The 13,249-nt window shown below is 35.8% G+C and overlaps 1 protein-coding gene across 1 annotated transcript; it reads right to left on the reverse strand.

The window, feature by feature from the left end:
• Window positions 1–3,042: 3,042 nt before the first annotated feature.
• Window positions 3,043–12,493, reverse strand: LOC133806362 (putative 3,4-dihydroxy-2-butanone kinase). The gene is made up of 8 exons (XM_062244472.1): window positions 12,404–12,493; window positions 5,667–5,810; window positions 5,528–5,568; window positions 4,666–4,749; window positions 4,463–4,560; window positions 4,305–4,417; window positions 4,137–4,232; window positions 3,043–3,411 (listed from the first exon to the last, which is right to left on the reverse strand). The coding sequence occupies exons 1-8, from the start codon at window positions 12,491–12,493 to the stop codon at window positions 3,286–3,288; spliced, it is 792 nt and encodes a 263-aa protein (XP_062100456.1). The 3' UTR covers window positions 3,043–3,285.
• Window positions 12,494–13,249: the final 756 nt, after the last annotated feature.

Consider the following 13,249-nt stretch of genomic DNA (forward strand, 5'->3'; position numbering starts at 1 on the left):
GGTGCATCGGAAAGCTCGGGATACAGGTAAGAAAACCACTGTTCCCATAGAGCTTGTATGCAGGGCTGAGCCCAATATGTTTGAATTGCAGGGCGTAGCCCTTTGATTGAATTTTTTAGTATTCAATATATATTTGTTATGCTATGAATGCGATTATGTGAATGTTCGGCAAGAGCCGGGAATGGCGCAGGTCGAGGTCGGCAGGGGCCGGGAACGGCAAAGGGCCGGGAATGGCGTTTGGCACGTTGAGTGCAAGGCCGAGTACGGCAAGGGGCCGGGAGCAGCGTTAAGCACGTGGAGTGCGAGTTGCTAGGGTGAGACCCTAAAGGATACCTGGGATATCCTCACAGTGTGGACTGTGAACCCAGGGCCTGGTAAAGTGCCTAGGACGGCATGGCCATATGTGTTTAGCCTATTGGTGGCCTGATTATATGCTATGTGTTTGTTATGCATGTGTTAACTGTTTGTGAGGGTTTTCTTGCTGGGCTTCGTCTCACGGGTCTCTACAAGAAAAAACAGTATTCATAACACTTAAAAATTGCTAACCGGGAGTATTGATAACGCTTCAGAAAATGCTAACATAGCCCTTGTTATTTAAAGTCCTGTCTTTTCTATAACTGTATTCGAATGTTATGTTCGATGTTATCTTAAACTATTCAATAACACATTTTTAGTTGCTCTAATATTCAAATAATAACATTTAGTTTGCATAACAATTTCAACTGTTCCATTTGATTATTTTGATAACATTTTTAGTTTGTTATATTATATAAATCATAACGATTTGTTAAACTTATAATATGATTTTAAATCATAACATATAGTAACAAAATTTTGTTACTTTAGTGTGGATAAAATATTTTAAATTTTATTTTGATAAGTATATTTATATGGTTTTTTTTAATTAAAAGATTTTCATTATTGTATTTTGATAAAAAAAAAACAAAATTAATCATAAAATATAATTCTCAATAGATTGATAAACCATAAGTATTACATTAAACAATAACTAATTCAAACCATGAATGTGTCTACTTCATGAGATCTTACTTCTAACTTAAGTTTCAAAGCCTAGCATAATAAAGTTTTTGAACATTTTTTACTTCAAAAATGAAAAACAAAAACATTACAAGATACACAAAGGTAAACCATGCATGAAACTTGCTCCATCCTTAAATTCATCATCCTTTGTGCACTTGTCTTTGTTGTGAGTCCATTTGCTTAGCTACAATAAAATTTAAATAATTAATACTAACTAATTAACCTGCAAAACATTTACACTTAAACTTATCACAAGAAAATTTAAAAATATATACATATTTAAGGCAAGGAATACACAATTCATTTCAGGAAATGATAACACACAATATAATGTCTCTAAGTATCAGAAAGTAATGGGTTGGTCACAAAATTTCTATCATCACGCTAAGGGGATTTAGGGAAAGAAGAAGAAATGAAATAACTATTGTATTTATCTTTAATGACTAGGCAAACAAAGAAATTCTGTATATTCTGCCCAATGGGAAACTCTTAAAAAAAATGGTATCATTATAAAACACAAACCAAATGATAAAACATAATGATAATAACAATTAACCACAACAAGAGAGCTAATCATATATAAGAAGATTGAGAAAATGTCTTTAACTAATATGGTTATATCACTAACACACTCTAGCTCTTGCGAAAATTGTTTATTATACTTAAAAGCTGCTAGGTGATATAATACAACTAACTAAGGTGTAGTCATTAGAAAGGAAGCAAAGGAAGTTGAGCTATTTATATAAGACCAAAGCGCATTCCCCTGTATACTAGAATTGACTCAATATTACAAACTATAAATGCATTGTTTCATATAAATTTTGAATAGCACAAACAAAATGTTACACAGAAGGAAAGTAAAGTCAGATTAAAGATGAAATAAAACCTTGTCATGAAATGCTTGAGCAAACTCATCAAGGGTGAATGGGTAGACATCAATGACAAGAGAGTAAGTATAGAGGAAATGGAAAACCTGCCAACAAAAGTCAACACATATTTTAAGATTAATGCCAATGATAGGTAATTGTCTCAACTAAATGCCTTAATATATTGCCATTTCAAAACACATGGAGAAGAGAAATGGTGGGGTGGAGACCAGCATTTCACAATAGAGAAAAAAAAATAGGATGATAAACCTTCTATCAGTCAGAAACAGTGTTATTGGAAAATAACATACAAAAGGTTCCAATGATGCAAGAAAACATTGTAATCAGTAAAATACACTTCATATAAAGAAATTCAACCCCTGACCAAACCCTGTTAACAACTTTTGTTTCCTAACATGAAAAAAAAATGGGCAGAGTTGAGTGAATCAACAAAAATATGATGGAAGACATATAGGGCATCAGATATGCACAAACTGTTCTCTACCAAAGTGCAGGCCTGCTTAATTTTTAGGGAGTAGAAAAAATTCTGTATGTAAGGCCTGAATGTAATCAAGTTAAATGAAACAATATACCTGAAGCAACCTTTAGAAACTGAAAGCTGCTACACAGCCTACAGATAAAGATAGCTTGGAAGTTTTTTCACATCTAATTTCTAGAATGTCAAGGCCAACAAACACAAAAGAATGAGGCATGATCCAGGAACTATATAGAGCTAACAAAAAATGACACATTAGTAACCTTTACCCATACCATGCTTCTTTGATGGTGCATTATTTCCATTACAAATCGTATTTATGACAGCATGCTTGGAAACCTAATTGAGATCATAGTGGATGTTAAAAAAAAGAGGAAAACTGGCACCAAATAAAGGAAGAAGTAACGAGCACAAATGAATATTCAAAAGTTCAAGAGGTTCGTTTACTCCCAAGAGAAAACCTATGGCCTTAGCCAAATGTACAAAAAAAAATGCTATCTGAAATTTATTTTCTCAGGTACCTTTGTCCTTTTAGTCGCTCTCTGGCTCTCTTTGCAAGAAGAATATAAAATTTCAGGATCTAAGAGAACAACAACAGAATATTGAGATGCGTGTGAAAACATATCCAAAATCTAAAGGCATATTGAAATAAATAAAAGAAATCAATACAAATAATCATTAAACCACATGAAGACATAAATGACAAAGAGCAAAGAGCAAAGAAGAAAAGAAGAAAGCTTAAAATTGTTAAGACCGTAAATTATAAATGACAAAGAGCAAAAAGAAAAGAAGAAAAAGAAAAGGATTTTGTTGGTTGATCTGCAGCCAAAAAAAGGAGCACGAATTGATCATTGACGCATAAGGGGCAGGGCATATACATAATCACGAAGGCTGGCACTTGTCCCTAACAGCTAAAGCTGCTGCTCTATACCATGATACTGCATCCATTGCTCCTGGATCTGGAACCGATGCAAGTATCTCCACGGGCACATAGGTTGACCGGCCGGCCTACACAAACAATGCATTAGCTTAGGATCCATATGATAAAGCTTTCTTCAAGTGTGACAAATTTGTTGACTATGAATATTGATAGATTCCTCACAACAAGACTATTATTTCACTTTCTTAGTTACCTTACATGACCAACAAAAAAAATGAAATACAAGCAGAAAATGAAATAGCATAAGCTGAGAGCAGAATATAGAGAACCCTGAGAACGTTTTCCTGATGTTAGAAATATGTGGTTTTTTTTCTTTTGAGCTCTCAGTTTTTGCCAGCATCTTATTGCCAAAAATCCAACAAGGAAATGTCTTCCCACTGTTTTCCTTTGTAGAATCCATGTTCCCTTAATCTTTGTTTGGATCTTAGATTTTAGGAAGGAAAAAAATGATGAATGCTAAACATTTTATTTTATTGTATTTGGATTCAAACAAGAAATTTTTAAAATGTTTTTTATTTTAGAAAAATAAAAGTGAAATGTAGTGTAATTTTATAATATTTAAAACAATTTTAAATATATTTAGAAAAGTCTAAAATATTTTCATCCATCTTTTCTCCTTCAAAGTTTTTCCTTAGTAAAATCGAAGATCCAAACAAAGAATTTGTATTGTTATTTTTGTTAGTAGAAGCCAAATCTCCAGGAGGGAAGGTAAATGATGCTAATGAAAGGAAAAACAAATTGCAATAGGCGAATACAAAAAAGGCAAAAGCAAAAGGATCAGAAATAGTTTTACCTGTGCCTGCATGTGTATGGTTGACTCAGCCCCAGCCAAAGCTGCTTCAGATGAAAGGAGAAAAGTAGTAACAGAGTCTTCCCCAGCATTTAACTTCTGTATGTGAAAAGGGTTATAAGCACAAAAAGCCACAGAATGAACCCGGAATTAAATAACAATAATAATGACCTCCTGGAGAACTGTTGAAGCTGGAATTAAGGCATCTAACAATGTGCGATAGCCAGCACTGGCTCCCCCATATTTACTAACTGTGGCAATAGCAGCTTCGAGTGCTTCATCCCCTGGAATAAGAAAATGATAAGTCAAGATGAGCTAAGGCTAGTTACTATTGCAGTATTCAATCATCTCACATTTCTTTGCTGTGACATCTGACCGGGTGCTTGTTTTTAATTGTGCGTAAAATGCCTTACAAAATATACTATATCTGGTGAAAAAAACAAGCAAACAAGTCTTGGAAGTTATTCAACTGAGACTAATCATATTAAGAAAGGAAAGCTAAATCAAGATAAAAATTAGGAGAAGTAAGCACATGATCCTGCTTTTTCCTCCCATAACTCTTCCAATAGATGATCCGATTTCATTCACCGTTTCAGCAGTATCATTCAGAGGATAACTAAGAATAGAAACCAGAAACTAATTAGTTATCCCCTACCATTTAGTGTAAGATCTTTTATATTTCTAAAATGAGGGGAAAAAAATTATGTTAAAAAGAAAAAAATACAAGAAAGAGAACTACATCCTCCCAAATCTAAAAATAGAGCCCAAACACAACAAAAAAAAATATTACATATATAGTATATCTCCAACTCAACAAAAGAAAAGAAATTTAAATATCTCTCCAAATGTTGTAGTACTAATATTATTATGTTCTATAATATTATCATTCTTTTATGCCCAAAAACTCCCTAAGCCTGGCTTGAGTGCAAAATTGGAACCCAACCAAATCCTGCATATTTTGGGAGTACATTTGAAATATCTATATCCACCGTCTCATTGCAGCTCTTACAAAAAAAAGTACATCAAGAACGGGTCTACACGGGGTAGAACAACCTCCTTTTCAACACATACAATTTATAAGAGTTAGAAGCCAAGCAAAAGCCTGAACTTTTTTTGGTAGAGACTTTGGCCTTCCATCCAGATATATTCAGTGGAAGAAAAAAGAGAAACCAAAGAATTATCTAACAGGAAAAGAACATGGGATTTATAAGGAAAGAAACCCAGAAATATCCACTCTAATATGGAATAATCCTTCAAAATATTAGATTAATAAATAAAGTCAAATTCTTCTCCTTCAGATTCCTAACAATTATATAAAACACAATAATATTATATTTCTGTTCTAATATTTTCCTTTAATTTTAAGAAGAAGAAGAAAGTAAAATAAGACTCACGTTTCCAAGTCCTCTAATATCGCAGGTGCACCTTTATACATCTGCACATAAGAAAGTAAAATAAGAGTATAACAAGCAACATACCATGAACCCAACAATAAATAGCATAAGATAGTAGAGACAGATTGATAACACTCACTGTTGACCCACAGTCACCATCACCTGTTCTACTGTCCCACTCATTCAAACTATCCACGATCTTGATTACTGCATTTGCAGCTGCTTCAATAGCCGCCTCAAGAATCTGACCTTGTTCACTCAGTTGAAGCGGCCGACCTAATGACTAATAAAACAAGAAAACAAATATAGAAAGTCAGGCTATAATCTTGTAGCTAAATTTATCAGAGATAGCAGTAATCTTATATATAAGAAAAGACTAGTCATTATGCTTGATGGAAGAACGAACAATGTACACAAGATTTTAATGTTAGAAAGGTGGCCGGATTAAAACTAATACAGCCCTTCTAATTTATGATACATAAGGAAAACAAACACCAACGCAAATCCCTAGCAAAGAATACAAAAATTACATTATTAATTGAGGCCATCAGAACTCCAGTTGTAACATGGTAATAGTTGACATCCATTGAAATTCAGAAAAGTTTGACAGTTAGTGACATTCAAAAGGCAAAGATAAGTGATGAGCATGGACCATATCAAATTAAAGGTTCCAGTTTATTTGTCTATTTTGAATTATGATAATATGGAACGCAGCTTCTACAATTCAAACTATGGTGCCAAATTATTTAAAGAACCTCATGTATCGGCCACTTAAAAAAAAATCTGCATTAACAAAATTGGTCTTTTCCTAATTCAAATCCCAAGTTATTGTACCACATGTTTATTATTATTATTGTTGTTGAATGAACATACCCCATCACTCTTTGTAGAACGAGATGGAGGGACTGGAACAGGAATCTTGGGTGGTGGATGACTACTTGCAAGGACAGCTACAGAGCTCAAAAAAAATTGGCCTTTTTATTTCGAGGATTCACAGGATACAAATTATTTTTGCGGGCAAGATAAATACATAAAATTGTGTGTGTGTGTGTATGGGATTTATATTGCTAGAAGAATATATATTAAGACCTATTGAAGATTGAACTGTTCAATTGGAAAACAAACATTAAGAAGACCCCATCTCAATAATTTTCTATATTGGTGTTCACAATGCCTACAACAATGCATACCCCTGTTAAAAGGAAAACTACACCAGCAAACCAGAAAACAACAACAGATAGCAGAGAGAATAACTCACGACCCCAATCCCAAAATCAAAATGTTATGTTGCTCTGACACATAGGGATCGATTACAAGATTCAAACAATAAAAGAGGTAGACAATTCCAACACAAACAAATATATGTATTGATATATTCAACTGTTTTCTTGATATTAAACTGAAATCTAAAAAAGTAAAAGGAAAAGAAAACTCACAGAGAAGTACGACTTCTTGAGCAGCTGGGTTGCTTGGGTTCTTGCTTCAGCAGGGGCATCGTCTATAATGCTTCAGCGACTCAACGGAAGAGAGTGATGAGAGAAATTGGTTTTGCTAAGTCCATAATTCCATTCAAGGAACACAAAAAAAAAACAAAATTCTTGAAATAGATACTTACAAAAATACTGCTGAATATAGATAATAGATAACGAAGAAAAAAGATACCCTGGAAGAAATCGGAGCAGGCTTCTCGGACTCAAGCTTTGTCTGCGGTGTCTCTTCAGCCTCTTCTGGGGGTTCCGCAGTCGCCGTTATCAAAGTGGTGGAGGCTATGGAGTTAGTTTATATATATATATATATGATATAGATACATAACAACGTAAGGGAGAAATCGCCAAAAATCTAAAACTAAAGGTGTAGAAACTTACCCATCCAAAGAAGATGTCGAAAGTTGGTGCTAGTGCATGGGGGTTTACGGAGCAGCAGCAAGTGGGAAATTTTTAGGAAATATAACATCTTTAGTTTCAGTTGTGAGGTTTTGAAGAGGAAAGAGGGAAAGAAAAAACCCTAATTTCTGAGAGGAGCACACATTCGGAATTGAAGAGAGAAAGAGGGAAAGGGGAAAGAGGTTCAAATGGAATGAAGGGGTTCTTTCCAAGGCAGGAGACTCTTGGGTTCTTACTTCCAGCAAAAGAGATGCCGTGAGGGAGAAGAGAGTCGATGGAGTGAGTGTGAACGAGAGGGGAAAGGAGGAAAATGGGATAGATAGAATTTTCATTAGGCGGCAAATGAAATAATTGGCGCCTAAATTATCTCTGAAAAAAAAAAACCGTGTGTTTTTCTTAATTTGTCCATTAATAACACTTCTTAATATATGTCATTTTTTAACGTAATATATAGTCAAAATTGTTGTAGTGGGTGCTCTGTGGTGCAGGTAAGGGCAAGGGGATAGTCAACCAACCATGAGTACGGAGAGCGTGAAGCGGCGTGTACATGTTTGGCCTGCCTGGCTGCCACGGCCAGTGGTTTTGGGAGATGATTGTATTAAAACCTAGATATTGTCGTCTAGTCGACTCAAATTTGTAAATTATATGTTGTAAATATTTCTAAACAGTATCTTGGGATCCCAAGTGTCAAACACTCAACAATTTATGGTATATGGAATTATTTCCAAAGTTTATTTCACTGTTTTCGATTTAATTACACTTTTGACCTAAAACCTCGATTAGCGAGTTTAATGCACGTTTAAAACTAACTTAGTAATGGCTCTAAGGAAGTAGGGCATTACAATTGCATCTGAAGACAAACTTGTAGATCTGTTTACAAAGACACTACTAGAAGTTACATTTGATAAGCATATCAAAGAAATGGGATTGGTAAAATTAAGGCACTAGTTTCAATTAGTGCAAGTGGGAGTTTGTTGGGGTTTTATGCCCTAATTAAAATATGATTTCTTTATAATCTCATTTATTATCAATAAAAGAATAGAAATCATTTTTTTGACTTGGTCAATCACTTTGCTCACATGTTTTATTTTCATGATTATTTGTTTAATATAAACTTCTATTAAATCCCGAGCATATAGCTAATCATATTTATAGTGACATAATCACTGTGGAATATAAATATGATTGTATGTTCAAAATAAGTTAGTCCTAAGATTAATCAGTGCACATGATTTACACAGACTTGCCAATCTACGATATGATCTACTTACACATTGTAGTGTTACGTTCTTTCCAAAACATTAGCAAAGTAGATAAGAGCAGAAGTATTTGTTACATCGGACATGACTGATATTGACAGTTGATAGGATAAGTAAACATACCATTATTATCTATTCTAGTCATATCATATGGTTGACCATAGGTTAGTTCAATCTTAATTCTGAGTGGTTAGTATTCTAACTGACTGTATTATTTGAGTTCTTTGACTTTTTCATTACCAGCTTACCCTACGGACTAGCTCATACTTACATCTTGGGAACTCGGTAGTATAATTGAGTGGGAGTGTTAATCATAGATATGAACATCTATAACTTCTGATGAAGAAGTGAAACGATGGTTTCCTTTTAGTTTGGTTCAAGGTGCTAAATAATAGAGATCTCATTTCAGTAATTAAATTAGTTTACTGAAATATCATTTACAAGGAACTAAGTGTTTTATGGATAAAATACAATGAGGGGTAAACAGTATTTTAGTCTCATCTCATTGTAGGCCGTCTATAGAGGATTGAGTGACAATTATGGTTGTAACAATGGATCATTAATATCATATCTATATTTGTTATAGAGCGTTCTATGAATTCAAGAGTGCAATTCCAAGTCTATAGTGGAGTCACGAGGAATTAATAAGTTAGTTAGTTTATCTGTTAGATTTATGATAACTTATTGGAGCTTGATTTCATAGGCCCATGGTCCCCACTATACCTTGGATAAAATCAACTAGATAGTCTCAATTAATTGATTTAATTATCAATTAGAATTATCAAAGTTGACTAGGGCAATTTTGGATAGTTTGACAAAGTTATACAATTTAGAGAAGAAAAGAGAAATTAGGCCAGATTTATTAATTAAGATAAATTGGTATCTAAATTAATAAAAAAGTTTAAATCAAGGTTCAAATTATAAATAATTAATATGATGAAGGATTTAAATAATTATTTAATTAATTAAATCAATAGAAAATAATGCAGGCCTTGATTTTAAGTCCAATGGGCTTATAATAAAATGGGACATTTCATGGGCCTAAAGCCCATGATAATTTTGACCTAGGGTTGTTAATTGGCTATTATATTATTGATTTTTTAATTAAATAAATGACCTAATTAAGTCTATAAAAGGAATGTTAAGAGAGAGTTGAAAACATAAGTTTGTTAAGATAAAACACAAGTTTCTGATAGGGTTTAGATTCTCTCTAAAAATAAGTCATTTTCTAAGCCTTATTGTTCTTTTTTCTTCTTCTCTCTGTATCTATCTCATGTGTTGAGAATCGCCCACTCTAGTCTAGGTGATTCTAAGGATACTTTGGAAGGCTGTGAAGAAAATTGAAGATCAGTTCAGATTCTTGGTAATACTCTATGACAGAAAGGATACAAAGGTTAGAGAAACTGAAGGAAGGACTCATTCATTCCGCTGCATATAATGTAAGTATTCTTATCATTATTTCTTTTTGAATTCAATTTTAGAAACATGTTCTAGCTTGTCTCATATTAACTTGTTTAATATTAGATCTACATGAAAATAAATAAAGATCCAGATAAGTTTCCTAATACTCCTACTATTGGGGAAGGGTCGACTTGATTCTAATTCATCTGATCCATCTGAGTCCTCGACTGACCTACCGGAGCTTCCAGAGCTGGACGAGAATTCTGTCAAGTTGACTGATTGGGAGCAACTCGATTTTGGGTGTACTGGCTAACGGTCCAAACTGAATGAGAGTCACAATCTCATCCTTTATGTGTCAGCAATTATCAGTATTATGACCGATATCATTGTGGTATCGACAAAAATTTGAGGGATCTCTCTTCACCCTCTGATGCCTTAAAGGTTTTGGTTTCTTCCAATGAAGGTGATTAGAGTTTTCCAGGAAGATATGCTCCCGTGCATCCGTAAGGTCAGTGTAGGTGGCATAAACGGGCTTGAATTTTTCCCCAGACGTATTCTTCTTCTTGTCGTTCTGGTCGCCCTCACCATTGCCTTTCCTCTTATTATTTCCCGCTTGGTTATTCTGAGTAACAAGTTAAGCCACAACTGCAACACCTGTCTCATTTACAGTGGGTTGAATAGGGGCTTCGTTGGTTCTTGTGACAGCAGATCGCACCTCTTCCAAGATTATCCACTCCTGAGCTTGGGCCAAGAACTCATCTACACTTTTAACCCCTTTTCGCTAGAGATCCTGCCATAGATCGCCTCCCACCGGGATTCTTATTCTCATCGCCATGAGCTTGGAGCTATCATCAACATCTCTAGCTTCTATTGCAACATTGGCAAATCTACTCAGATATGCTTTCAAGGACTCACCAGGTTGTTCTTTTATGTTGGGAAATGAGTCGGCCTCTACGCGAGCTCCTTTGAAGCTTGGAACACTTTCTTGAACTCAAAAGACAACTTCTTCGAAGAGCTTATCTAATACTTTTTGTATTTCTTGAACCACTCTCTGGTAGGCCTGATCAGAGTCGTGGGGAACAGAATGCGCCATAAATCAACCCCGACATCGTGGGCCATCATCAACGTATTGAACATCCCGAGGTGGTCGGATGGATCTGTGTTTCCATGAAATGATGGCATGTTCAGAATCCTGAATCCACTAGGATACGCAATTGTTGCAATGTTCGGGGTGAAAGGTTCGAGCTCCACATCAAACTCACAATCATCAATCACTTTTCTAGATAAGTGTTTCTTCATCTGCTCTTCCATCAAGGCCAGCCACTCAAGGGTTGGGTCTTTGGTCTCTAGGTTAGCTAGGGGTTGTTCACCAGCCCCCATCCTATTGTACGCGTTTGATGGGTTGTTTTCTCTCAATGTTTGAGGTTGGTTAGGTGGGACATTCCCATTGTCGTGTACAATAGACGAACCTCCCTCATGTCGAGTATAACTCATATCATCATTGCGAGCCGGATACCTCCTTTGTGAATTCAGATGATCACACAGATTGGGATGTGGATCTTATCGAGGACTTTGCACTGAGCTAAGGTGATTCCTCAGGTCGCTCTCAGAACTTCTTCCACACTGGCTCCCCGTCCAGTAATATCCATTTGCAAAACTTACAGCCCACGGCTGAGATCGAGGGATTTCTCCTACTATTTCCATGAGCTTAAGCATCTCTTTGTGGGTGAGGTGGTGTAGGATGTCTAACTGGCAATGGTGGATGTCTTATTAGTGAGGCTATCCTTGTTCAATCAGGACGAACTAAATTAACCCACCTCGGCTCTACCCCAATGTCCCGAGTTCTCTGTGCCTGGGCTTCTGATCGCGGCACAGGAGGATTCGTTGGGGCATTTTGTCTCCATGAACTTGTCCCAGCTCACCCTAATGGGTTGTTGTGGGCATTCTTGGGAATCTGTGTGGAAGGCACGGAGCTGGAGGTTGCAATTCTGACCGACCGACTGACATGCAAATGATGGTTCCTTTGATGACTAGTGAGTTGAGCACTTTAGTGATTTCCCTCTGATGGTACATATCTTGGAGTGGTGGTCCTGACGAAACGATTGGATTAGTACTAGTTATTCCTGTGTGACTTATGTGACCCACTTTTCCTCTTTCTGACATTAGCATAGGTTGCAAGAAGGGGGTAACCGTGCCAGCACCTCCTCGATCTGTTTGTTTTCCCTAGCGAGAAGGCTCTTTAACTAGGCATTCTCCATCTCGATGGCTGTTAAATATCTTGGATTGGTATTTGGTGGGAGTGACGCTGAACTCCCAGCGTTGTCTTGGCCCACCAGTTGCTTCTCAAAACATTGCTGAACATCTAGGCCCCTTTCAGTGGGAACAGCTGTATGATGTGCCTCTTGCGCACCAAGCTTTTCCATTTCATTGTTATGCATCGATAGAGTAACCACCATGATGAACGTTGAATGAAACTTTTAAAGAACTAACTTCCTTTCAACAAAAGCACCAAACTGTTGACGCGGTTTTTCACCTATAATTGATTTAGAAATCTAATAAGGATATTAGTGCTTATTTGGAAACCATAATGAACTTATATGAACCCTTTCGTACAGACACAATTTTACGTTGTTCAATGGTTAAAATCCACCTAGTCCACGAGACAATATTGTTGCTCTTCTCTCACAATTTCTGTAGAGTTTCAGTAATACTAAAAGACTGTCCCCTTCCTTCTCCATTATCCATAATAGTTATAGTGGAATTTCCTGGACATGTTTGGGTAATCGTGTGCATAAATATGGTATACATTTAATACAGATAATTCCCATTTACATTGGGATATGATTGCATAACAGAATATACTTCTGCTATCTCGGATAATAAATGATAAATGTGCAATACATCATGGGCACTAATGAGTGTATAAAGAGCCTCCAAGTCTATCTGGATCCTTCAGTATGCATTCTGACCAGGGTTTCACGAGCTGAATATCTTCATCGAGCTGGTGATCAAAGATTGTCCAAACCATAGTTCAGATTAACTTCAGAGCACCCAAAAGGGGATCTGGCTACTATTTATTTTGAATTGGACCGTTATCCTAAGAGGCGGCCTGATAATCACTTGAATGTCATATTGCCAAGTCCCAACTCAAGCTACTCACATCATTATTATCTGGATGT

This window comes from Humulus lupulus, chromosome X, assembly GCF_963169125.1.
Source record: "Humulus lupulus chromosome X, drHumLupu1.1, whole genome shotgun sequence".
Taxonomy (NCBI): Eukaryota; Viridiplantae; Streptophyta; class Magnoliopsida; order Rosales; family Cannabaceae; genus Humulus; species Humulus lupulus.

Coding starts and splice junctions, on each gene's coding strand:
- LOC133806362 (XM_062244472.1), bottom strand. CDS start 12,493: ATGGAAAAGCTTGGTGCGCAAGAGGCACATCATACAGCTGTTCCCACT. Junction 4,750..5,527: donor ATATTAGAGGACTTGGAAAC/GTGAGTCTTATT, acceptor TTCTATTCTTAG/TTATCCTCTGAATGATACTG. Junction 4,233..4,304: donor CTTCAACAGTTCTCCAGGAG/GTCATTATTATT, acceptor TTTCACATACAG/AAGTTAAATGCTGGGGAAGA.